This window comes from Equus caballus, chromosome 25 (genome assembly GCF_041296265.1).
Source record: "Equus caballus isolate H_3958 breed thoroughbred chromosome 25, TB-T2T, whole genome shotgun sequence".
NCBI lineage: Eukaryota > Metazoa > Chordata > Mammalia > Perissodactyla > Equidae > Equus > Equus caballus.
In genome coordinates, this window is record NC_091708.1 from 38,917,699 (window position 1) to 38,943,720 (window position 26,022).

At 52.9% G+C, this 26,022-nt stretch overlaps 1 protein-coding gene across 50 annotated transcripts in view; it reads left to right on the forward strand.

The window, feature by feature from the left end:
• The window catches only part of RALGPS1 (Ral GEF with PH domain and SH3 binding motif 1), a 309,544-nt gene that overhangs the window by 256,722 nt on the left and 26,800 nt on the right, over positions 1-26,022 (forward strand). For 28 of the 50 annotated variants that reach the window (XR_011432401.1, XR_011432403.1, XR_011432402.1 and 25 more), the window contains 4 exons: positions 1,393-1,486; positions 6,055-6,122; positions 23,132-23,258; positions 24,825-24,982. Coding sequence is in view for 47 of the 50 variants with exons in the window: in XM_070250754.1 (XP_070106855.1) it covers positions 1,393-1,486; positions 6,055-6,122; positions 23,132-23,258; positions 24,825-24,982 (447 nt within the window). In the remaining 3 variants the exon portion in view is untranslated. The remainder of the gene's footprint in view (positions 1-1,392; positions 1,487-6,054; positions 6,123-23,131; positions 23,259-24,824; positions 24,983-26,022) is intronic. The other 22 variants (XM_070250770.1, XM_070250773.1, XM_023628912.2 and 19 more) reach the window with 1 other exon arrangement.

Below are 26,022 nucleotides of genomic sequence, written 5' to 3' on the forward strand. Positions count from 1 at the left end.
AGGAACAGGGAGGGGACGGTGTTCCCAGTGCAGTCCTCAGCTGCTGAGGCCCCTTCCTCTCACAAGCACCTGGACACTCGTCCCACTGGCCAGCAGAGCAATTGCAGACTTGGCTTTGGGGTCAGATGGACTTGGGTTCAAATCTCAGCTCTGCCTCTCAAGAAGTCACTTCCTTCTCTCTAAGTCTGAGGTTTTTGCATCAGTAGGAACGGGGACATGATGCATGCAGAGCCCTGAGCACGGCCCGACATTTCATTAGCGCTTGGTGCGTGCCTCACCCTTACTACTGTCATCTCCACCTGCATCTTCCCCGTCGGCTTCCTGATGAAGCAGGAGTCATTGCCCCCACTTCAGAGACAAGAACGCTGAGGCTCTAGAGAAACAAAATGGCCTGTTGCCAATCACGGTGAAGGGGCGGAGATCAGGTGCTCCTCGCAGGACTGGACACACCTCCCCAGAAAGCGAGGCCCCTTCCCCTCCCTCTTTCCTCTCCTCTTCACAGCCTCCTCCCCTCCTCCGCCTCTCCCCGTAGCTTGTTCTGTGCCACCCTGTGGGGAACGGCAGGGAGCACTGTGGAGGGTTTTTGGCCCCCTCGGGTGTGCAGTTTCCTGAAGGTTTGCAGAGAGCGGCCGACATCAGTCGCTCCAGGAAAGAGGCCATGCAGTGTGGCAGAGGCCTCAGGTGACCTGGGGTCCAAGCCTGGCTCTGCCACTTCTCGGTGCTGTGACCTTTGCAAGTTGCTGGAGTTTATTCCTCTGTGCAGTGGACATATAATTTCCTCCAAATGAGGCAGGTGTAAGAGTTAGGGATGACTCCTAGAAATCACCTGGTTTGGAGCCTGGCACAGAACACATGCTCAGGTGGCTAGGCCCCCTCCCTTTCTTGTCAGGATGCAGCAGCTCCAGCTCCTGGGCCAGACTCTCAAACCGTGCCAGGATCTGGGTTGGGCTCCACACCGGGCTGGATGGGGTTTGTTCATTCGTTCTTGGATTCTTGTCATGCAGGGGGTGAGCAGGTCTGAGAGGGTTGCCCAGTTACCCCAGGAGAAACCTGTTTTAGGGCACAGATGTCTGGCTCTGGTCTTTTCTGGAGGTCCTCTTTCCCCAAAGACCCATCTTTCCCCAGCCAAGGAAGGGTGGTGACCTCAGATTGGTGTCTGTGGCCCAGCCTTCTGGGGGGCACTCCTTAAGGGCAGAAGCCAGGTCTGATGACTGCTCTGTGCCCAGTGCCCAGCACAGGGCCTGGTCCAAGGGACCATCAGCAGCTCTTGAAAGACTGTGTGTCAATACCCAAGGAGCATCTAGCATTGAAATCAGTGATTCCTACACTTCTCATCTGGGGCCTGGAGATGGGGAAAGACTGAAGCCTCTGGGTTTTGTCCACCTTTTGCAGATCACCTCACAACCCTGCCCCATGTGCAGAAGTACCTGAAGTCCGTACGCTACATTGAAGAGCTCCAGAAGTTTGTGGAAGACGACAACTACAAGTAAGTGCTGGCTCTCTAGCCTGGCCCTCGTAGGACCAGTGAGTCACCAGCTGCAGGGCTCACAGAAGGTCACGCAGCAGCACCCTCACCCCAGGACACAGGAGCACATGGGTGTAATGTGACCTCTGACCCCACAGAGCCTGCCGTGGTGCTGCCTGAGTATCTTCTCCCACCAGCCTCTGCCCCAGTCCGATAGCCCATGGTTCTGAGGAAGGTGTTGCATGAACTTCTCAGCTTGGCTTCCCCAAAGTGCTTGGGTAATGTGAATTTGGACACTGCAGCTGTGCATGGTGCAGGCTTTGTGCTCCGGGTTCTCATGGGTGACCCCCCTCCATGGCACTGGGTGGAAGGGCAGATTTCTGGCCATGTCTCTAGGCTGGCAAACAGAGTTCTCTAAAAGCCTGTTTCATGGACGAGATGGCTCCCTGTGATCCCAGCTTTCTGCAAGATTCTCACCAATAGGCACTGGCTGAGGCCCCATCTGCATCCCTACTCCATCTACTATGGAGTTGACCCAGTTCCCACGAAGACCCCTGCGGACCCTGTGGCCTCGTCTTCCACTCACCCTGCTCTGGCTTTCAGTTCTGTCTTCATTTGGGGCACCTGGGAATTTATCCAGCATTTCTATGTACTTAGAGGGAGAAGGAGGATTTTTCATGTTAGCTCTGTCTGCCATATTGATTAGACGTCCTCTTGGCTCATTTTAAACTCGAGGTCAACTAAGAGCTCAGTACCTTTTCATATGACCTGATACATCGAGGCAAATCTCAGCCATCGTATAATTGATCATTTACCCCTTAGATGTCAACTTTACATCTATTCTTTTGAATCTCATCTTCTTGGTTGCTTCCAGTATACCATGATTCCTTCGAATCCTATCAGCCAACATATTTTTTATCTTTTTCAGTTTTGTATCTGAAAATTTGATCGGCTTGATTACTTAGTCTTCATCTAAGTTGCTGAAAACTGTAGAGAACTGTGGCCACTAGACGTACCCCTGAGGTTACCCCTGATGCACTCACTGGGACCTTGGGAATGCCTGTTCTAACAGCTCCACTTCTGGCCAGCTCTACAGTAGTGCTTTTCAGCTGTGAGTCAGGGTCACCTGGGAAGCCTTCTGACCATCCAGATGTCTGGGGTGGAGCCTGGGAATTTGTACTTTTTCAAAGCTCCCTAGGTGGTTCTGTTTGTTGGCCATCTTTGGGAACATAGACATAATGTCTTCAGTTGTTAATTGTGTACTATTTTGTTAAAATAGGATGTAATATGAAATTTTGACCTATTACATACTAGTAACAACAATAGATGAAGGCCAGAGATTGCCATTAAAATTACGTTTGCCACAAAGTGAGCTTATTTTACTTACAAAGCATTTGCTTCCTGAAAAGAGTACCCTGGACTGTGAAATTATTCCCACGTAGGTTCTGGGATAATATTTTCCATTCATGTGCCAGTAGTGTGATTAAAGAGACAGTAGGTTTTCATTAACACTGATATCCTTTAAGGAGAAAAATGATCTATAAATACTTCTGACCATGAGATAATCCTTGGACAAGCGGCAGATCCTGAGTAACTACTCCCTTCATTCTGCAGACACTGAACACCCCCAGCACTTAATGCTGAACAGTCAGCCTGGAGTTTACAAAGGCCCTTTGTTGTGGTCCAAGTGGACAAACCGAGGGAGGAAGCCTGCATCCTTGCCCCCGGGCCCAGACCGTTGAGGCGGGTCCCTTCCCAGGGAGGCCCTGGCTCTGAGTGACACAGGGCTTGTAATTCTGCTTGAGAAACCCACGCTCCGTGGCCCAACTCATGCCCAGAGACCTGCTCCCCGCTCCCCCCAAATGACACAGGGCTTAGTTATTACCTTGATGACATTGTATTTCTAACACCCTGGCCCCATCTGCTTTGGAGACATTGTGCCAAGGGGCCCAACCAGTGCTTTGTTTTTCTTGGCGCTTAGTCTATTCTATTTCATTTAAGAAAAATTACCTAAATTCCCACCACCTAGGAAGCATGACCATTTGCATTAAATCAACATAATTTGGGGCATTTTTCCATGCGTAGAAAGTGCCTGTATATGTAGAGAAGGATGGATAGCAGGATGGGTAGAAGGATAGAATTTATTAAAATTGAATCATACTACACTTGCTATTTGTAATTGAAGGTATTGACTTTAATTTCATTTTAATTTAAGCAGAACAAGGAACTGAATTAAAATTAAGGGATTGCTGCTCTTCAAATAAATATTTCTCCACCGCAAGAGATATTATCTCCTAAATGAACCTTCTAAGATTAGTAAAAGAGGTCAGGAGAAACATTCAGAGGTTTGCGTCCATAAGTTCTCTTTTAACTAGATTTCCATTGTGATCAGGGTCAGTTGACTCTGGTTACTAAGAGGAGAACACTAGCGCTCTCCCCCTTCCTTCACCTCCCCTTCACCGTCTTCCAATTTTTTCTTAGTTATATTATTATTACTGCACAGTCCAAGTTAATAACACACACATCGTGTTCAGGAATCATAATTCCTACTGTTCAATGTTTTTAAACAGATTCAATTCTTACCACCTGTTGTTTCTCCACAGCGTCTCCATTCCCAGAGTCTTTATTTTAAGTCAGTTCCTTATTTAGCTGGATTTCGTCATGACGTAGGTTTTCACAAGTCCCGAACGCTCTGATTTCTTCCTCGAGAATGTCCCCATCTGACTTGCTGGGCCGGCTCCTTTGCGTCTCTCCCTCAAGACTTGCAGACCCCATTCCATTGCCTCCTGGCATTGGATGTTGCTGTAGAGACGTCTCCAGCCCGTGTGACCCTTCCCTCTCCTGAGTGACTTGTTTTGTTCCCCTGCTGGGTGAAGAAGTCCTTGAGGCCCAAAAGCTTGGTGAGGAGAATGCCTCAGAGGGGAGGGCTCCTTACCAAATTTCCCTGCAACATGGCGTGCTCTTTTTTCATTTCAGAGGAACTCTCTTGGTTTATACCTTTGCCTAATTCTTCTGTGCCATTTCTTGGCTTTTCCGGTTCGCATTCCAGGAGTCCCCGTGTTGGGTTCTCCATCGTGTTCGTCAGCGGTCACTCGGATGGTCCTCTCTGGCTTCCATCCTTCGTTTGTCCCTCTAGGCCCAGTCTCCTTTTCCATCTTACCCCTTGGTGTTATCGTCTCATTTTTCAGGTCTTGTTTTACTCAATCTGTGTTCTGAAAGAGTTGTTCTGTGCTCGAAGCACTTGGGGGGACTTCTTGTGTTCCCCGGGGCCGCCTTCTGGGCTGAGCAGTCTGGGCAATGCTCTAGCCCTTCCTCCCTCCTTGCTTCGTGAGACCATGTTGGCTAGGTCACCGTACCGTTTCTTTTCATCTTGCTCCCTTGGAGAGGCTCCATGTGGATATTCCGTGGCTCTGATTGAGGGAGGTGATGTCTGACGCACTGCCATGTGTGTGCGATGGGCTGGCTTTCCTCCTGCTGTGCTGTGAGGTCCAGGGGTTCTCCCTCTTTCCCCTCTGCTCTAGCTGGGGGACGCAGAGCAGGCTCTGTGGAGGCAGGGAGCAAGCAGTGTGCTTTAGATATGGGAACTCTATGAAAAGGCCTACATCAGGGTTTCCTGCGCTTAATTAAGGGCTGTATCCCATTCCAGAAGGGGATACCATAGGGTTTCAAATCGCATCCCCCACCCCCATAAAGCCTTCATTTCTGCCAGAGTGTCCACCATGCTCTCCACCCATCCCCCTCATCGCTCCCCAGCACCTGGAGCCACTTAGAGAGGTAGCAGTAAGGACCCCCACTCAGACCTACTGAGAAGTCTCAGAGGGCAGGATGGGCGTCGTGCCACGCTGCAACTCTTGGTCAGACTTCAGAATCCTCTTTTTCTTTTCTTGGCTGCAAGTTTCTGAAGTTCATGGCTTCAGTTCATGCCCCTTCCTTTGTCAAGTCGCAGCTGGGGAGTCCTTTTACCCCTAAGCCTTGATAATCGTTTGTTGGTCTTGTTGGGAGAGGGAGAGTCTAGCATCTGGCTTCACTCTGTCATTTTCGCCCAGCAGTTCTTAATCAGTGCTTTAAAAATAATAATAATATTGAGTTGCCAATTCTCCTAATGTGTCCATTGCCTCATGCCTCTCTGGGAGCATCAGAGAGGGAGAGCGGTGTAATGATTAAAAGCCCCAGTGTGGGGTCAAACAGTCCTGGGTTTGAGCCCCTGCTCCGCCCCTTGCTAGCCCTGTGAATTTGGGGAAGCTGCTTACGCTCGCTATTCCTCAGTTTCCGCATCTGGAAGACAGAATAATAAGTGCTCCTGGTGCCTAGGTTGCCTTGAGAATGAAGACATTTGTGCCTGTGGACGATGGGCCATGATGACTCTTTTTACTCTGCCTTCCTTACCATTATTTTGTGGTCATGGAAATCCCCTGAGGCCCTTGGAGGGAAGTGGCTGTGATCTGAAGCAAACCTTGAAGTATTCCTGGGTTCCGTGACTGTAATAGCCCTTGACAGCAATCCACTTTCCCAGTTCCAAACATACACATGTTCACTTCCCCTCTGAGATGCCAGAGCCCGTCTGATCTTGTGAAAATCTTTGTTTTCAGACTGTCGCTCAGAATTGAACCGGGAAGCAGCTCTCCGAGACTAGTCTCTTCCAAGGAAGACCTTGCAGGTATCGTAGCCACATCGAGAAGGGGCAAACCCACCAAGAGCCCACATGGCTGCCAGGGTTGGCCTTGACCGTGGAACCAAAGGGCATAGTCGAGTGTACAGGTTGGCAGACTCAGCTGTCCCTGCATACAGTCCTCCTGCACCAGCCTGCCCAGGTTCCTGATCACACGGGGCCCCCGGAAGAGCCTGGCACCCAACAGCCCCAAGAGAGGCAAGACCAGCGCCCGAAGCTGGGAGCATGCACAGGGTAGAGAAAACTGCAGGATCTTCTCTGGGTCATTCGGACCCTTTTCATCAGGCCTGCTGCCCAGGCTCGGGTAACATGCCCTGGAGGGGTGCACAGGATGCCAGGGTGTTTGATGCCACCAGACACAGATGATTCACCTTCCTGGAGCCTCAGTTTTATTTGCATATTTGGGATGCACACACACAGCATCCCCTAGTGATTAAGGATCCAGGCTTTGAAGTCACACTGAAGCTGTGCTGTTTCCTAGCTTTGTCACTTTGCCCCTCTGATCTTCAGCCACAAGGTGGAGGTAAACTAGCACTCACCTGGTGGGTTGTGGTGATGCCTGGGCAAGTTCGTGCCTGTAAAGCGCTCTGCCCCGGGGCGCATTGGGAAAGTGTGCATGGCGTGGTATTAGCTGCTTCGTCCTTGTTACTGTGACAGCTTATTTTCGTCAGTATTCCAACCAACTCTCAGTGACTAGGGCTGATCTCTGCTGCTGCCCGGGGAGGGACCGGACTGGGGGCAGAGGTCTGATTCTACTTCCTTCTCCTGTTTGAGTTTGGGTCACAGCAGCCTTGGACAAGCAACTTCACCCCTCTGAGCCTCGGTTTCCTTACCTGTAAAATAAGGATGATAAACCTCCATCCCAGGATCGTTGGAAAGTCAAACCTGAAATGATCTTCAGAAAGTACCCAGGGTAGGGTCTGACATGCAGCGAGTGTTGGGTGAGGGGTGGCTGTTGGAAGCTGCTGCCTGGTGTTGTGCCACCCCCAGCCTGTTGACCAACTCAAGCCACTGGCTCCACTGTGTGGAGCCAGGCCAGCGCAGCAGTAACGTCTCCTGCCTGGCACGGATGCAGAGCCCACAAGAGGCAGTGTTGCAACCTCTCACCAGCCCCGCCAAGCAAGGGCTCTGCCCTGACTCCCAGGTTTCTCCAGGCCCCTCATCTTTTCCAGCCTCTCCTGGCTCTACTCTGCGGGCTGCACCCTACTCCCCTGGGGGGTCTCACGGTGACTTGGCAGAGGGAGGCACTGGTTAATCCACAGAGCCTTGGAGGTGCGGCTGTCCCCATCTCAAGAGACAGAGCCCTGGCCTGATTTTCACAGGTGCCCTGGGCCCAATATTAACATATCTTCTGCAATCTCCTCCCAAATCCACTGCCTTCCATGATGACAGATGACCCACTAGCAAGGGTGAACAGAAGGAAAGCTCCCGGTGCTGGTCGTCTCTCTGCCTTCTCAGCTCTGTCCCTGTTCTAGAACACCTTCCCCCCTCAGTCAGCCGTGTTCCTTTCAAATGCTCAGTCTCCTACTCCTGATCTGTGTGCATGTGGGGAAGCGGGGCAGGGCTTCCATCCGAGGGATGGAGGAAATGGCAGCAGGATTCTAAAGCAATTGTTTAGGGCCACAGAAGCAACACTAACCATTCAAGACTGTTTCTTCAAGAGATAACGCCAAAATTCTGGAACAGAGGGTGGGCTCAAATACAAAAGTGTTCTGCCCTTCTGAACCTCCTCCAAATTAGTTTGAGTAAGAGGCCTCTGCAGCCTTAGCTGGTTAATACACCTTAACAGGATGACCACATCTCTGACCTTCCCCAGGTGCCAAGAAGTCTTGGCCACACTTTCTTTCTACCCTCCGGATGGTGCTGGAGGATTCATCTCCCAGTGCCCCTTCTTGCCCCTGCCCAGGTCTGCACCCAGCACCACCAGCTCCCCCTGCTATGCCTGAGGGCTGTAAACCGGGAGCCAGGCTCAGAAAGCTAGCACTGCTAATGGGGGGACTCAAGAACTGGGCCACTCACTGACCCTGGGGCAGGAAAGGAGAAGCTGCATTTCCGTTTGACCTCCTATAATGGGAACCAGCTCTCGAGAGCTGGGACCCAGCCCCTGGCCCAGCCATCCACCATCGCCTCCACCGGGCTCTGTTGTTTATCACCTGTGTGAAATGAGAACCCAGCAAGTTAACTAACCTCCAGCATCAGTCAGAATCCTGGCAGGAACAGAATTGCCCCGAGACGGCTCACATGAAGAGATTTAATGAAGGTGAAATGGGAATAGGAATAAATATTTCATATAACGAATGGCGAGGAACCCAGCGCCTCTCAGCCGAAGGACATGGGGAAGAAAAAGTGTTACTACCTCCTGCAATTGCTGAGTCACAGGATGGTCAGCTTGGCACGAGCTGTGGTCACAGATGGTGAAGCAGGAGGGAGTGGGGAAGAAATACCCTGGCCTCTCTCTCCTCCCCCTGGCCCCATCTGCTGCTGGAGCCTCCCATGGGCCAGGCCCAGCTGGAAGCCCAGGGTGAGGGAGCCAAGGGATGCCTCGCAGGGTCAGCCTCCCAGGGCAGCAAGCCAGCCAAAGAACGAATCTGAGGGGGCAAACAGCACCAGCATACCCACCAAGCCTCAGTTTCTCCATCTGTAAAGTAGGCATAGTAATACCTCCCTGTAGGGTTGTTGTGGGAATTTATTGCGATCACGTCTGTAAAATGCCCAGCACAGTGCCTGACACATAGAACACGCTCATCAAGTGTGACTTTGTTAGGATGATAAATCTAAAAACCTGAATCAGCCTCCAGGTTTTAGCAAAACATCATTTCCTAAGGGAAGCCTTTCCTCCCCCCTTCCCCCGCACCCCTCCCCACCAAGTCAGGCCCCCTGTCACACCAGGGGTTGGCAGCCTATGGCCCATTCTGCCCTGCCCCTGTTTTTGTGTGGGAGCACAGCCACACCCATCCGTTGACTTACTGTCTGTGGCTGCTTTCACACTATAATGACAGTTGAGTGGTTGGGACAAAGATCCTGTGGCCTGCAAAACCTAAAATATTGACTCTCTGGCCTTTTGCAGCTAGTTTATACCCTCTCGCACCCCTCTGTACTTCTAGCACTTCCCTCTGTGGAAATTAGACAGATGTCTGTGCCCAGTTGTCCCCTGTGTGCCTGCCCCACCAGACAGAAAGCCCCCTGCGGTAAGGACCCCCATCTGCAGCTCCCAGAGCCCAGCACACTGGAGCTGGATAAGCGCCCAGGATCGCCTGCCTTTGTCCCTTCAGCCCCAGCCTCTGAGCTCCTTGCTGGGCCCCGTGGGCACCCGGTTCTCGGAGGCGGCTCTGGAGTGGGCCGACTGCTGACTCCGCACTGCCTCCCGGAGAAGTGCTGATGCCGGCGGTTTTTCCGCAGTGGAGCAAGCCCCGGCTCACAGGAGTGTTTTCCACCCATTTTCCAAAGCCCTGGCTCCAGCCCTGGAAGCAGGATGTTAAGGTTGTCATTGATCACCAAAGGGCCTGGAAGTGTCTGCAAGGCTCCAGACCCACTCAGTGGTCCTGGCTTCCCACCCGCAGCCTCGGATGCCAGAGAGGCGGGTGCTGCTGCATCCGTGGGACGGCCAAGGGGTCCCGTGGAGGGCGGGACCAGAGGGGCAGCTCCAGGGAGGTCTTACTTCGTCTGGCAGTTAGACTGGGCTGCGTGGCAGGAGCCTCACCAGACCCGGGGACAGGAATGTGCCTCTTGCAGTCCCAGGAATGGGAGGAACGCAGCTTCCCTCCACTCCTCATGAGGGGGTGTAAGCTGCGGCTCTGGGCTCTCTTTCCAGCAGTCAGGCACCCTCACACCTGTCAAGGAAAGGCCCCAAGATGCCTTCATTCACTCAGGATTTACATGCCAAGCATCTGCTGTGAGCCAAGTGCCCAGTAGAACAAGGTGAAGACCTGGCCTCCTGGAGCTTACACCTTAGTGGCAGAGACAGGCAGGGAAAGCCACCAGGGGCAAGATGTGGCCATCCAGGAGCCCAAAGGAGGCCCGTGTGAGCTCCCTGACCTTTCTTTGTGGCTACGCCCACTTCTCTACCCAGCTTGCCTGCCATGGGCGCTGGGGATGCCAACCCTAGCACTGGGAGTAGCCCCGGTCTTTATCCCTCTGTGGCCTTGGTCAGTGTCAAAGTGGTCCCGAGCTGAGGCTGTGCCCTTTGTCTCTGCAGTGGCCCCGCACCCCACAGAAAGCTGCCCCCACTCTCCACCCCGGGGAGTGGCTGAGCCGGCAATTCCGCACCAACAAGTAGACAGACTGTGAGAAAGGAAATGGAGAAACCTTCTCAGTTTCTGGTCTGTGGAGAAAAAAGGCCAGGAATGCCACGTTTTTAATTTTCCCCCCGTATGTAATGTTTAGTTTGTATAAATGAACTAATATTTTCCTGGAGAGCAAAAATCATAAAGAACGTTGACCCCCAGAGAGGGCAAGTAATGTTTATATGTGCCTTGGAACTGGTGAAGACATTTCCAGATTTTGCTAGCCCCACCTCCGCGTGGCTTAACCAACGGACAGGTTTTCTCTGAAGATTTCTTCGCAGCCAAGCAAGTCCATGGAAAATCTCAGCCTGGGCCTCGGGTTTCTGTACTCGTACCTTCTGGACTGCGCTCTGACATGGCTTCTTGTCTTCCTTGTTTTATTGCCTAGTGGGCAAAAGCCCTGTTTTGGAGGCAGGCAGACCTGAGCTCAAAGCCTGGCTCTAGCCCTTCTTAGCTGTGGGAGCTTGGGCAATTAGCTTGCTCTCTCTGAGCCTCCATTTTTGTTTGTTTATTTGTTTTTTGCTGAGGAAGACCAGCCCTGAGCTAACAGCTGTGCCAGTCTTCCTCTACTTTGTATGTGGGATGCCTCCACAGCATGGCTAGTGACTGGAGTAGGTTACACTTGGGATCTGAACCTGCAAACCTGGGCCACTGAAGCGGAGCACGTGAAACTTTAACCACTCGGCTATGGGGCCAGGCCCAGAGCCTCATCTTTTGTTGGTGAAGCGGGAATAGGAATAAATGCTTCACATAGGCTCACTTCATGGGGCTGAGGCTGTGCCGGAACAGCCCTGAGCACAGTGCCTGGCCCACCCTCACCACTCAGGGATGTTAGCTCCAGGCCCTCACAGGTGGGCTCTGACGCTGTCTGAATGGAGGGACAGCGTGATGCAGCCAACAGAGCACTGGACGGGGAGCCAGGGGGCCTCACCTCAGCTCCAGCTTGCCTCTCAGCAGCTGTGCCAGGTGTTATGGCTGCATAACCAGCCACCCTAGAAGCTAGTGGCATAAAATGACCATTTTATTACACACACAGATTCTATGGGTCAGGAATTCAGACAGGGCACAGCCAAGGTGGCTTGTCTCTGCTACACAAAATCTGGGGCCTCAGCTGGAAAGACTCAAAGGCTCAGGGGGGCTCGATGGCTAGGGGCTGGAATCCTCTGGACATGCTTGGTGCTGGCTGTTGGCTGTCACTGCAGCTGGGAGGAACACGTACAGGCATGTGGCCTCCCGTGTGGCTGAGACATCCTCACTGTGTGGCAGCCTCAGGGTCCTCAGACTCTTACATGGCAGCGTCCCCAGAGAGCATGTCCCAAGAGCAGGAGCAGCGTCAGAGTTTGCGGACACGCGTCAAACCACCGCACCAGCTGGTTCGCAGTAGGGGAACAGGGGGTCAAAGGTGATGGTGATGATATAATGGTCATAATGACGGTAATGGCAGCTCTTCCCATGTGTTCTCTTGGTGACCCTCACCCCACCCCCGTGAGGTGGGGGCCAATGTCATCCCCATTCTATAGGTGAAGGTGCTGGGGCGCTCACCCCGCCTCATCTCATGCATTGCTAAGCCCAGGGGTCTGGACTGGTCATTCCTGTATCCAACACGTGGAAGAAGCACGGTGCACATGAGGACCCCAGAGTGCTCTGGGCTCTGTCCCCATCGTCTCTTGCGTCTGTGCAGGGCAGTACGCACCTTGCCCCAGATGACAACCTTGGCACATCTGTGACTTTCCTACAGATACTTTGAGTCAGACACTGTCCCAACTTGGTCCCTAGAAGGCTGGTCCGTGTGAGAATCAGCCCTCTAAGCCTGACTTGGCATTGAATCTCCCTCCCTCGCCCAGCTGGGGTGCTTCAGGCCTGACTGCTTGTGTGGGAGAGCAGGCGCGCCTGGCCCTCCTCCCTCCCTAAACACGTCCCCGCTTCCCTTGCCTTGCTGACCTCAGAGGACTGGAGGGAGGGACACAGTCTTAGTGGTGGGTACTGCCGTCTTGGGGCATGGGTGCCAAGACGTGGTGGCAGCACGTGGGCAGTTGATAATGCTGGCACTTCCTCTCACAGGTGCTTTCATGAGGTTTTCAGAGATCCCACAGGTCCCTTGACCTGGGCAGATGCAGATCCATTCTGGGAGCCAGTGCAGCCCCTTCCATGGCCCCGCAGAGTCTGTGACCCCTGCAAGCTTCTTGCTGCTTGGGTCCCCTCAAGCCCTCAACTCCATGCCAGCTCTCCTCACAGGGGGCCACCTCGGTCCATGGGAGGCCACACTCATTCTTGTCCCAGTGGATCCACAAGTTCAGCTAACCCTAAGGCCATAACCCTTGGCCATGTTGGCTCCAGGCCTGAGTAGTGCTCTAGGAGTCTCCTGGGTCTCCCAGCCACTGGAGACATATTCCAAGCTTCTCAAGTGGTCTGCGGAGACCCCCTCACTGTAGTTGAGTAGAAGAGAGCACCCCATGGGCGAGGGCTGGGGACTCCCCTCTCTCCACATGCTTCTCTCTCTGCCCTTTTATATTCTCAGAATGGGTGAGAGGCCCCTAGGTGAGGAGCCCAAGGGCTGAGAAGCCAGTTTTCGCTCATTCGCTCTGGAAGTTCACATCTGCTTTGTTCTGGAAGTCTCCCTTCTTAGTAGCCCATTACGTCAAGGTCTAGCAGAGGAGCCAAGACTCAAACCTGCTGCCCTACTGTGGCCGAGCTCCTCCCGTGGCACCAGTGGCTTCCCTGACATTCCTTGCTCCCTGTGGCCTGGGACTCCGGGCCTTCTGATTCCGAGAAGAAAACATCAGGGCCTCACCACAGTTGAAGAGTGATCAGATGCCATTTTTCAGAAAGGAGCGAACCAGGGCATTCTGAGTGATGTGTGAGATAGATCTTGGCTCCCAGTGAGGACCCTGAGAGCTGCATGTATGGGAAGCAAAGAATGTGTGTGAATGTAAAAGGGACCGGCTCCCAGGCTCGACCATGAAACCTGGCCAGAGAAGGGTTTCAACACAAACAGACTGTCTGTGCCGAGGGGCCCCCGCCTCCTGGAGGGCTGCACGGATCTGGCAGACCCAGCGAGGGCCTGAGTCCCCAGTCTGGGAACAGGCTCTCAGTGTGCACAGGAAGGAAGCCGAGAGACATGGAACCCCTTCAAATCGGGTGAAAGTACACCCTATGCACCGATGCTCTCTAGAGCCCCAGGTCACAGCAGTGGTCGTTCCCTTCTCCAGTGAGGACCTTGAGGCTCAGCAGGCTGAGGAGACTGGACCGGGAGCTTGCAGCTCGGCCCCACAGAGGCTGGACTGGAACACAAATCTTGTGACTCTGAGTTGAGTGGTCGCCCTCTGCCACAGCTGCCTCCCATTAATTTCCGATGCACGAGACTTGGAAAGCACCCCCATTAGCAGAAGCAGGGCTGCCAGACTGCTTAATTCGGGCATTTCTGACACAGAGCTGCGCTGCTCAGATGCTGCTGGAAACCCGTGGGAACAAGGCTTCCCATCCCAGCCGTGTGTCCTCCTCGGCAGAGCCGGCTTCTCTGCAGCCAGGAGCACCACACCTGGCTGTTTGGCACACTTGGCTGGCGCTCCAACTGCTCGCCCAGCCCTGCACTGGGAACACAGCCCCTGCCTCCCAGAGCTAGTGTCTGGTGGGGAGATGGACAGTCAACCGGAAATCCCACACAATTCCTTAGTTACAAACGGACGGGCACTGTGAAGGCAAGATGCAGGCTGGTAGAGAGCAGGTGCCGGAGGCCTTGCCCCAGGAGGAGGGGGCTTACGGCCCTCTTTGTGAGGACTCTGGACAGCACAGGGCCCTGCATCTCAAGGAAAGCCCTCACTGTTGTCCAAGTTTACCCTGAAGATAGGAGGAGACTAGCAATTCTTTCCTTCCATTTTTCTCTCTTCATGTAGGATGAACAGAAGGTCGTTTTTGGGGCATTTCAGGCTTGTCTCCTGTGGGCCATGTGGGTGGACAGAAGAGGACACCGTCTCCTGGCAATGTTCTGGCACCAGCTGGCTGACTAAGGTGGCAGACTAAGCCCCTCCAGTTTGCTCTCTGTAGACACCCAGACCAGAGGAGAGGGGACCGTTGCTGGGTGTTCCAGCCCCAAAGATGGGTGCTGCCTGCACAAGGCCATCTCTGACAGGAAAGAGGTGACAGCTGAGACCAGGGGCTGCTGGGGTCAGGAGAATAGTACATCACTTCTGGGACACTTTCCTTTAGATTGCAAATGAAGATCACTTTCCTCGTGCATCTAAAATGATAGTTTTCTCAGTTATTTGTTCTGTTGACTCTGGTTTTACCCAGTTCTTTTCAGCATTCCTCTTTTCTCGTCCCGCAGACACTGGTTCCCCCACATTCTGTCCCAGGCCTCCCTTCTTCTCACTGAGCTTACAGCCCTGGATAATGTCACCCACTCCTGGGGCTCCACATCCCCTGTGCTGACAAGTGCTACACATCTGTCCCCAGCCGCCGTCTATGTCCTGAGCATGCTCCCGTCTATCCAACGGCCTCCAGACATCAGTCCCAAACCGGACTTCTCATCGGCACCCCCAAGCCTACTCGCTCAGTGAATAGCACCGGCCCCCACTGAGGCTTACCCTAAGTCCCCTCCTGCCACACCACCGCTGGTCCACCTCCTAGACACCTCTCGTCCACATTTCTCCTTCCCAGCCTGTGGTCTTGGCCACATCCACATGCTTTCCCCAGAGTGAGCTTTCTAGGGGGCAAATCTGAGCATAGCACCGCCCCTCCTAAAAATCTCCACGCCTTCTGCTCAGTAAACTCCAGGCTCCTTACAAGCCCCTCAGCTCCAGCTGGGCCCCCCACACACACGTGCACATCTTTCCCACCCTCAGCTCTGCAGCCAGCCTGGCTCTCTGCAGTTTCTCTGGAGAAGGTTCTGCTGTCTGTCGTTTCAGGGTCTTTGCACGTGCTGCTCCTGCATACGCCGCTGCCTCTGCTGGAACTCTTGTGGCAGCCTAGATGGCAGACCCTCCAGGCCCTCTCTGACTTTCCCGTGTTCTCAGGTGCACTACTCATGGCTCCACCAGCAGCTCGCCCGGGCCAGCTCCTTAGCCCTTCTGACCTCAGGTTCCACATTGTAACACTGAGATGACAGAGGTGCCTGCGAGGCTTACACAAGATCCTGTGTACAAAGGGTTTAGCAGTTTCTGGCACCTTGTAGATGGCTGATGAACATGAGCCATTATCATTACCACCATCGTTATTGTTGTGGTGGTCATATTTTTGGTGTAGCTACTGCTATTACCATATGTACTATTATTTTTCTTCTATTAAGGCGTGTGTTCTCTCCCAGGTGTAATTATCTGGTTACTTGTCTTTCTCCCCTACTTGACTGCAAACTTCATGAAGGCAGGACATCAGCTCTCTGATTCAGTGGGGCTGCCCAGGACCTGGCCCGGGGGCTGGCGCAGGCTCAGGAAACATTTGAGGCAGGAAGGAGGGAGGGCCGCTGTATCATTTCCTCCTCACAGGGCGGCCACCAGGTCGGACCACTGTTCATGTTTTGTAGATGGAGAATTCAGGCTCAAAGGTGTGAGGTGACTTGCCTGAGGTCACTCAGCCTGCATGGCAGATGCCAGTGGAGCCAGGCCTGCCTGTCCTGGATCCTGAGCGCCTTGCCTTTGCGGTTCCCCATCCTTCCTCCTGTCCACTCCCAAGCCGCTGTTAGAAGGCCCTGGGCTCTTTTCTCTTCTAGTCAATGAGTGGTCTGTTGGGCAGCATGTTGGTTTCTTAAGAGAAATGTAATGAAAACCAGATTATTTTCAACATCATATCTCGTTCCCCACAGAGACTGTCAGTTCTCATATGTTCCAATAAAACTGCTAAAGAAACAGCCACTTAAAGAGCTTTAAAGATTATTCATGGAAAAATTATGCTGAGGAAAAATAGAGCAATCCTCTGAGATAGTCAAGCCACATGGTCAGTTTTTCCAGCTGTTCGTGCCATATCGGGCCGGGCAGTGGGGACCACACTGCTAAGCAAGGCCAGAGCCCCAGCTCGTTATCACCGCCCCCAGCCCTGCCTCTGACCCTGCCCCTGCCCCTGCCCCCAGGACGTGGAGAAACAAACGGCAGCCGCCCAGCTCAGGAACGGTCCCAGAAGACACGTGTCCTTGGTGCTGTCACGTGGCAGCCACGCCAGGCTTGGTGGGGCAGGAGCGTCAGGCCTTTCAGTAGCAGAGAGTTACTTACTGGCAGAGAGGCCACCCCCTCCCTCGGTCCCAGCTGAATGGAAATTCTTCTGCTTCAGCGTCAGGCCCAGGCTGTTGGTCAGCAATGCAGGGGCTGGGCGTGGCTGAGACCCAGGGCACCCAGAGCAGCATCGGCTTTGACAGTGGGCCCAGGGAGATCACAGCCTCTCTGCCTGGGCCCCCTCACCCTTCCCTCAGCTGGGTTGAGGGGCATCTGAGGCCAGGCATGCCTCCCAAGGCCATCCAAAGCAGCAAGAAAAGGGGGCGTATCTGGGCTTCCTCCTGGAGGGAGAGTTGAGAGCTGAGAGGAAAAGAGACCACAGGCGAGTCCAGAGGCTCGGGAGAGCCTGAACGTGGGGATCAAAGCCAGGATGCAGGAACCACACGGAGACGGTGGGAAAGGGACTCAATCAGGAGTGAGCAGGAGGGCCGAGGAAATTACCAGAAGAGCCTCGGAGTGGGCACAAACTCAGCACCCCTCCATGACCTGGTGTGCCTCCAAGCATGCCTTGAAGTGGCAACAAAGTGCCACCTGCATAGAAGTCAATGAAACAGGGCGTTCAGGTGTTCGTACGAGCCTGGCACTCAGGTGGTGCTCGACAGACATTAGTCCCCTTCCCGCCCCTCCCTCAAGAGTAGCAGTTGGACCTTATCCATCACATATTTCCTGGAGGAAGTGCCTCTTGGTTGTCAGATCACCTCAGATGTGTCACTGTGTCCCTTCTTTCTCAGGTCTTCACTAATGCCTGACCTTTGAACTGCCAGAGACCCTCACCCACCACATCCCTCCACCCCCCCCAACCCCCCACCCCGACCAGGAGAGGGTGGACCCTGGGTTCAAGTGCCGCACATATTAGATATAGAAACCCTGGCTTTCTTGCCTGTAACATGGGGCTGCTAAGAGTACCCACCTCACGGATTGCAGCACGTGCACACAGCACAGTGCCAGTGCGCACCATCCAACCATAACTATCACCGTTATTATTACTACGACAACACCAAGGAGTCAAGTTCCAGTTCAGACCACAGGGGGAGGAGCGATGTGAGTTGACCTTTACAAAATACTTTCTGAACCCAGAGTGGGAGCCAGAGTGACTCAGGCAGGGAGACTGTGATCCCGCGTCCACGCCGCTGATAAACAAGGCCTCATCACCCCTCTGCATGGACTCATTTATTGAGCAATATGTGCAAAACACAAACAAGGCAGGATGGCTTCCGTTCTTCCTCTTCCCCTCTGGAGCAACTGCACGAGACGTTTCCTCCAGGACAGAGCCTCTCTCGTTCCAGTGCTTTGAGCAGAAGTTCACCGGGGTACATGTCAGAATGCCCAGACCCTCCTGAGGCCAAGAAAATGAGAACCTCCAGGGATGGGCCCAGGAAACTCCATTTCTCACACACTCTCCAGATGATTCTGATGTATTCTGTGGCTAAGAATCACAGCTTCAAAGAAGCTGATGACAGCATGGAGCCCCTCGCCAGGAAAATGCACACACACAAAGCTCACAATTTCAGTACCTCCACACGGTCCTCAGAGGCCTTCCATGACCCCTCTCCGTGGTGCAGTCCCGGCCGTGGCTCTCTGACTTCGTCGTTATGGATTGGTCTGTCAGAGCCCTGTTCTTGAGACGTCATGTTGAGACCTCAGACGGCCTCCTCTCTCTCCTGCCCCCGGGCCAGCTGTCCTGAGAGGCGGTGTGGTGGTGTGAGGCTTCCTTGTTAGGGTTCCTTGGGCTTCAAACAGGGACAGCCTCTGGCTGGCCTCAACCAAAAGGGAAACGATTGGCTCATTGAATCCGGGGAAGGCTGAGTAGCCGGGCCAGGGAAGGACAGAAAGGCCCTGGGCTTCAGGAACAACTGGAACAGGACTCCCTTCTGCCCTGCTTTTGCCTCACTCTGTGAGCCTGTCTCACCACACACCAGCTTCCTTCTCCACAGGAAGGGGAACATGGCCATCGACAGTGTCTAGGTTTCATTTCTCATTCACCAAAAAGAGATTGTCTTCAAACATGTTCTAGGCTCAAGTCAAAAATCCTGGGGAAGGTGTCTACCCCTAGCCAGGACCAGGGGCAAGCCGCGTTGGTGACCCCGTTCGTGGGAGGGGAGATTGCTGGAGAAGGTGCTGGTGCAGGTGGTCCCAGGTGTTCACCCCATGGATTCACAGGCCTAGACTTGAACCTGGTTCCCTTGCCAACCAGCTCCCTGTCCTCGATGCTTAACTTCCTGAGCGTCTGCTTCCCCACTTGTGAATTAAGGCTAATAATGGAGACCTCCGCCGAGGGGTGTTGTATGGGTTATATGTGAAGGCACTGCGGGGCTGCCTCAGGACGCAGATGGCACACTCAAATGGGGTGATTGGAGGAGAGTTTCAGAATGGGGCTGTTTACGAAGACGTGGATAGGGTGCAGGGGAACCCCAAGGGACGGGGCAGCACCCCAGGGCTAGAAACAGTGGGGTGCTGTAGCGGCCCCTAGGCCTGTAGGAGTGCATGGAGCACTAGTTACCAAATTCAGAGTAGAGGCTCGAGGAGACCGCTGCCTCTCAGGAGTGACCCCACAGGAGACAGCTGGAGGAAGCGGTGCCCCAGCCTCACTCTCCTCCCTTCCCCCAGCCTCCGCCAGGGCTCCCCATTGGCGTGACCCAACGAGGAGCCAGAGAGGAGGGAGCCCACTGACCTAGGCCCCTTGCACAGGGCGGAGAAAGGTACAGGACAGATCTGGAGGGCAAACAGAAGATTCCAGCACAGCCCCTAGCACAGCACCTGGCAGAGTAGGTGTCCAGTAGTTTTAAAGTATTCTCATTTTAAATAATGAAATGTCTAATAATAGGGAATACCCCTTGTACCCACTATCCCTGTTAAACAGAAGTAACATTTTGCCATATTTGCTTTATATGTTTCAAGTAATTAACATCACAGAGAGAGCAAAAGTCCCTCTCACCCATCCTCTCCTTTTCTTCTTGAGCGAAGTACTGCTGTCCTGGTACCGTTTTGAGTCATTCCTCTGCAGGTTTTTGTGTTTTACTACATATATACTGTGGGAGAGGAAGAAATTTTCCTCTACCCTTCTAGGTTCCTCTGGCTGGTCTAAAAGTTAAATCGACATGAGACAGATTAAGAGGAGAAAATCAAATTTAACTGCAGACATACAAGAATACACTTATGTGAGAGGGTTGGAGACAAAAAGGTAAAACCAGGTATATATGCCATCTTGAGCGAAGGAATGGGATAGGGGCCCAAGGCTTCGGAGGAGAGGAGGGCAATTCACAGGATGATAAGAAGAGAAGATGGTCGGCAATTAGAGGTTTGCCCTGCCATACAGATAGGTTGTAAAGATTTATTTCTGGTGATAACTCTTATTATGGGCAAGGCCCCCAATTTAAATTCTTTAAGGGAGAGGTAAAGTTTGTCTTGAGCCCACAGGGTCTCGATGATTGCCTTTAGCTCAAAATATTCCACGTGCCAAAGTGGCACGTCTTGGGGAGGCCTGTGAACCCCTTCAATACCTATACATAAACGTATATACAACGTTTTGTATGTTTTTAAAATTTTACCTAAATAACATCATGCCATCGACATAAACGTTCTTTTGCAACTTTCTCTTTCCACTTACGTATATTTATATGACCTAGCCCTATTGGTACCTGTAGATCCAGTTTCTTCATTTTTTCCTGCTCTGTAGAATTTGTTGAGTGAGTGGACCACAGCTCATTTATCCATTTCCATACAAGGGGCCCGTAGGTTGTTTCCGCACTGAATATCCTTGTAAATATGTCTCCTTGTGCATCTGTGCAAGAGTTTCCCAAGCATAGAGACCTCGCATTGGAGTCACTGGTCACGAAGGCGTAGCATCTTCACCTTTACCAGCATAGCTAATTGCTTTCCAAATGTTCTACACTCCTCTGAGCCCTGAACTAGCATTCCTGTCCCTCCACATCCTGGCCAACACTTGATATTGTCAGGCTAACTAGTTTTTTACAATCTAATGAGGTGAAAATGTCTCTTGTTTTTACTATAATTTACATTCCCATTATTGTCAGTGAGGTTAAGCATCTTTCCTTATAGTTATTGGTCATTTGGGGTTCCTCTTTTGTGAATTTCCTCTTTGTGTCCTTTGTCCATTTTCTCCGTGTTGTTTGTCTCTTTCTTGCTGGTATTTGAAGTTCTCTATATATCTGAACATGAATCCTTTGTTGATGGTGTGAGTGGCAGATCCCTTCTCCCCAGACTATGACTTACCTTTTAATGTTGATTTTGCTGCCTTTTGTTTATTTGTTTACTTTTGTGCAGTAATGTTTAATGTAATCACATTTATTCACTTTTTCCCTTTTAAGGTTTGTGCTTTTTGTTTCTTTCTTCTCCTCGAGGTTATAAAGATTGTCTCTTATTTCTTTCCCAATAGTTTTGCCTTTTTGCTTTTCACACTTATGGCATTAATCCACTTGTATAATATAAGATAGGAGGACTCTAATTTCATCTCTTTCCGCATGGAACCCAAATGTTCTAGCTGTATATACTGAAAAGACTCTCCCTTCCCCTCTCACTTGTAATACCACCGCCACCGTGAAGCAAGTCTAGGCTCTCACTTCTGATTGACTGACCTGTTTCTCCATCCATGCCCCAACACCGAGCTGTGTGAATTACTGTTGTTTTGTGTTTTGTTCTGATGTCTAGTAGGGCAAGTCCTATACTATTCTTCTTAAGAATTGTCTTGGCTGTTTTGTCCCTTTGTTCTTCCCTCAGTATTTTAAGATCAGCTTAAATGACTGAGTCCGGCAGGGTTTGAATACCATGCCATTGACAGTTTCAAGCAAGGAATGACGTGGCCAACTTTTCATTTTTCAAACACTCATGAAGCTGTATATGGGTTGGATTTGAGAGGATCAGACTGAAGACAGGAAGAAGATAAAGGGTGGGGACCCATACCAATCACTGACAAGAGAGATGGGCAGGGAGAGGGTGTGCAAAAATCTAGGGGCTTTGGTGACTGTGTATGGCAAGTGAGAAGAGAAAAGGCAAATCATAGTCTAGGAGAAGCCAAGACAAGCCCACATTCCAGGCCAGGGAACTGAGTGACCAGCAGTGCTTCCAGCCAAGGCTGGAAATCCAAGAGGAGGTTCCAGGTTCAACCTTGGCTGAGCTGAACTTGGGTACCTTAGAAAAGTTCAGACAGAGATATCGTGCCAACAGGTGGGTATATAGGTCTTGGGCTCAGATACAAGGACTACAGTAAAGATCGAAGAGTCATCAGCGTGTCTGTCGAGTTAAAATCAAATCAAAACCAGGAGCCAAAGAGGGAGGCCTCGGTACCTCCCAAAGTTCCAGAAGGGAGGTGGACTTTCCGCAGTGGACAGGCTGGGGAGGGGGGCCATTATTTTGGACACTAAGCATGATCCAAACATGCCGGAGGACACGGGAACCTAGGTCACTTGTGGATCTACGCTATCTTGTGGTGGAGGATGTGGAGCCCTGGATGGACCTTGGACCTCACAGGCCCTCAAGAAAAGTTCCCCAGCATGGCCAGGCAGCAGCCCCTTGATTCACTGTGTATTCGACGTGCTCTGTAGGAAGTGGCTGGGCCCCTTTGTGGAAGCCCTGGTCCTCACTTCCGGTGTCTGGCCCAGGTAACAAAAGCTACACTAGCATCTGGGGTCACCTCCCTTAAAGACCTCCCTTCCCAAGCCACAGAAACTAAAGAGTACAGCAGTGGTCGGGGTCCCACCCCCTCAAAACATAGCTGTGGACATGGCCACAAAGGACTCTGCCTCGCTGTCTGCATATAGTGCTCAGTGGCGTTTGTGGCCCAAGCCCCTGGCTCTGGTGACCTCCTGTTGGCCCCATGATTGAGGCTGAGGAGGACATGGTGATAATTCTCGTAATAAAACAAGTATGAGTGCTAACTGTGGGGCTCTACAGACACTACCTCAGGACTCCTCTCAGCCACCTGCAAGGAAACTGAGCCTCAGGGAATAAGTTACGTAACCCGTCCAAGGTCACCCAGGCAGGAGCTGACAGGCCTGAGGTCTGAGCCCCTGCCTGCCTAGCTGTGCTTTCGCTCAATCTGCTGCCTCCCCAGGAAGCTTTCCATCCCTTTGTTTTGAATGAGGGGCTAGAAAGCAGAGTGGCTATAGAAGGACATGGGGGGACTCAGAAGACACGCTGTTAAGTCTCAATTCTGTCACCCAGCTGGGTGGCTTTGGATAAGTTGTTCCATGGGGAAATGGGGCCAGGCTGTTGATCCCCATGTGCATCCCCCACATCCATCATGGCACTCTCCTCTGCATTAGCCAGGGGAGGCCATGCACAGCTGGACACTGGCCATCCTGACTGTTGGTTGTTAGACCTGGACACTGATTGTACTGGAAGGGAGGGACCAGTGTCTCATGAGCAGAAAGCTGTGGGGCTTGAATGACCCTTGCCCACCTGTGACAGCCAGGCGGGGTACCTTACCCCAAGCCTGCCTCTCCTCCTCCAAGCTTCTGCAGCCCCCACCATCACTCTCTTTCTGCTCTGTTCGCAGGCCCCTCCGCCGGCTCCAGTTCTGCGAGGTTCAGCCGGAGGCCCACCTGTCCTGATGCTTCTGTTGCTGGCAGCCTCCCCACACCCCCAGTCCCAAGACACAGGAAGAGCCACAGCCTGGGCAACAAGTGAGTGAGTGAGCCCCCCCGGACTCGGCTGAGCATGGGGTAGGGGCTAAAGGGATCCTGGGAATGTTTGCCCACCGGGGCCCTCCCCAACCCCATCTGGGAGGTGCTGCCAAGCGCCCTGGTATCCTGGCTGGTGTCCTTCTCTCAGGCTGGAAGAGCTGGGGGTGGCTGCGGCAGCACAGCCTGTGTACTGGTGATGATCTTGCTGGCTCAGTAGCCGATGGAGGAAGCATGCAGGCAAGGACAGGGAAGCAATAGTGGGATTCCAGAAAGCTTGCTCCCAGGTTCAATTAGTGCCTCCTTTATGGAAAATCCCAGAGTCCAGTAGACACCATGACTGTCATCCAGGGCAGCACTAGGTGTCTCGTGGCGCCTGCTAGTGGTGGGGCTCAGAGTCTCTGCCTGCCAATTGCTGCAGAAAGCCTGTGGAGTGTGAACCCGCCGCTGGTTCACCCAGCCCTCTGGGGCTGACAGCCAGGGGACATGCGTGGTCCTGGCATCACTGGGGGCAGCCATGCTCGTGTCCCCAGGGTGTTGGCACAGGCTCCTAAGAGTTGGCTCCATCCCTTCCTCCCTGCCTCCCTCTGTTCCTTCATCTCTTCCTTCCTTCCTTCTTCCCATCTTCCTCCTCCCCTTCCTCCCTCCCTCTCTTCCTTCCTTCCTTCCTTCACTAAGACATAAACCTCAGCCAGCCTCAACCTCAACCTACATTCCTGTGGAGCATTACAGTTGTCCCTGGTAACTGGCAAGGATTGGTTCCAGGACCACCCCCCCACACCCCCCCCCCGAAATCTGCAGATGTGCAAGTCCCTTATATAAAATGGGGCAGTATTTGCATATAACCTACACACATCCTCCCATATACTTTAAATCATCTCTAGATTACTTATAATACCTAATACAATGTAAATAGTTGTTATACTGTATTGTTTAGGGGATAATGACAAGGAAAAAAGTCTGTACATGCTCAGTACAGATGCAACCATCAGAGGCCTTCCCATTAGCGGTTGGTTGAATCCGTGGTTGGGTTGAATCCGCGGATGCGGAACCACGGATGTGGAGGGCCGACTGTGTCTCCTTGGGCCCCTCCAGGCCTCCAAGGTAGGTGCTGTGTTACACGTCTGCATTGTAAGAATGAGTCCAGTGAGGTTCAACGGGGTGAAGTACCTTGCGATGTAGTGAGGTTGGAGCCAGGATTTGGACCAGGGGCGTGTGACACCAGCACCAGATGTGCTGATCGCAGGGTCACAGTGCCCCTCCACTTATGTGGCCCCATTGCTCACAAGCACCATCTGCTCACTAGAGCCTCATAATCATCCTTGGAGACAGGCAGGGCAAGTATTATTAGTCTCCATTTGGCAGATGGAGAAACTGAGGCTCAGAGAAAGGATGTGACTTGCCCAGGTGACACTGTGAGACAGGGCATCGCCTGGACTTGTAGCATGGTTCTGTGTGGAGGCCTGTTTCCTGCAGCTGCGCCATCTGCTCAAGCCCCCAGGGCAGGTGTAACCATGGTCACTCCATAGATAAGGAGCTTTGCTTTCTCTCTTCCTTTCCGTCTTCCAGTATGATGTGTCAGTTGAGTGTAGTTGAGAGTAAAAGTGCGACATTCCCATCGGAGAAAGCGAGGCACCTGCTGGACGACAGTGTCCTAGAGTCCCGCAGCCCCCGCAGGGGCCTCGCCCTCACCTCCTCCTCTGCCGTCACCAATGGACTCTCCCTAGGTAAGCGTCTCAGCCTGCACATGACAGCGGGCGGGCCACAGCCTGGCGTGTGCTCCATGTCTGTCTCTGTCACTGTGCAGTGCCCGGTGGCCCCTCGTCCCCTGCAGAAAGGGCTCCCTGCAAGAGTCACTAGAGCCAGGGAGGCCTTTGCTCCTGACCTCCAGGGCTTCACGAAGTGCCCTGGGTTTGTCCTCATTCTGCTGGTAGCCTTGAGTGTGGCAGGCAGGTGGAGGGAGCAGCCAGACAGGTGCCTGAGACCTGCTGTCATTGTCGGCCACTGCCAAAGCCTGGCTGCTGCCCCCATGGGGCTTCTGTCCCTGGGGGTGCCACAAGTCCCAGTGTGCAAGAGCAGGGGAAGCTGCCCGGGGACAGCAGCTGGGTGGGCCACCGGGTCCTCACTTCTGTGCTTATCTTCACACTGAGAGGCCAGAATTAGGGAGGATGGAAACTTGATCTTCAAGGATGAAATTGCATGTCTGAGTTTCAGCCAGAAATGGTGCTTATGTCAATGGAAAGGACAGAAACTGAGCTGCTGTGGCTGGGATGGGCAGAGGTTGAAGTCAGAGCTGACGACGCATTGAGCTCTGGTCACAGGTCCATCCCCCTGCAGTGCCCAGGTCCCCTGTTGTTACTGCTATCAGACAGGTATACTCTGTGCTGGCTGTGCCCTTTCAACAAGCCTGTGCGTCTGTAGTTTGTGTGTCTGTGTGTCTGTCTGCTTCCCTTAACAGGGAGCCCTCTCGGGGCTGGTGGTGGCTTAGACAATTGCCAGGCTGGGTGTTTGATCTGGTGAGGACTTTGGGGTGGAGGGCCCCTGAGAACTGGAAGGAAGTAGGTGGTAGGGACAGGAAAAATGGGCAGGAATCTCATGTCCCACGTCCCTGTGAAATGAGGCCAGTCTCTGAAGCAGTGTCACTCCAGGGGGCAGCTGTCTCCCACTCCCAGAGAGTCTGTGACAAGCAAGGTCCATGTCTGCCTTCTGTCCTGGGAGGCGGTTCTCCTATTTGGACCCAGTCAGCGGTGTGCGACAGCTCAGGACA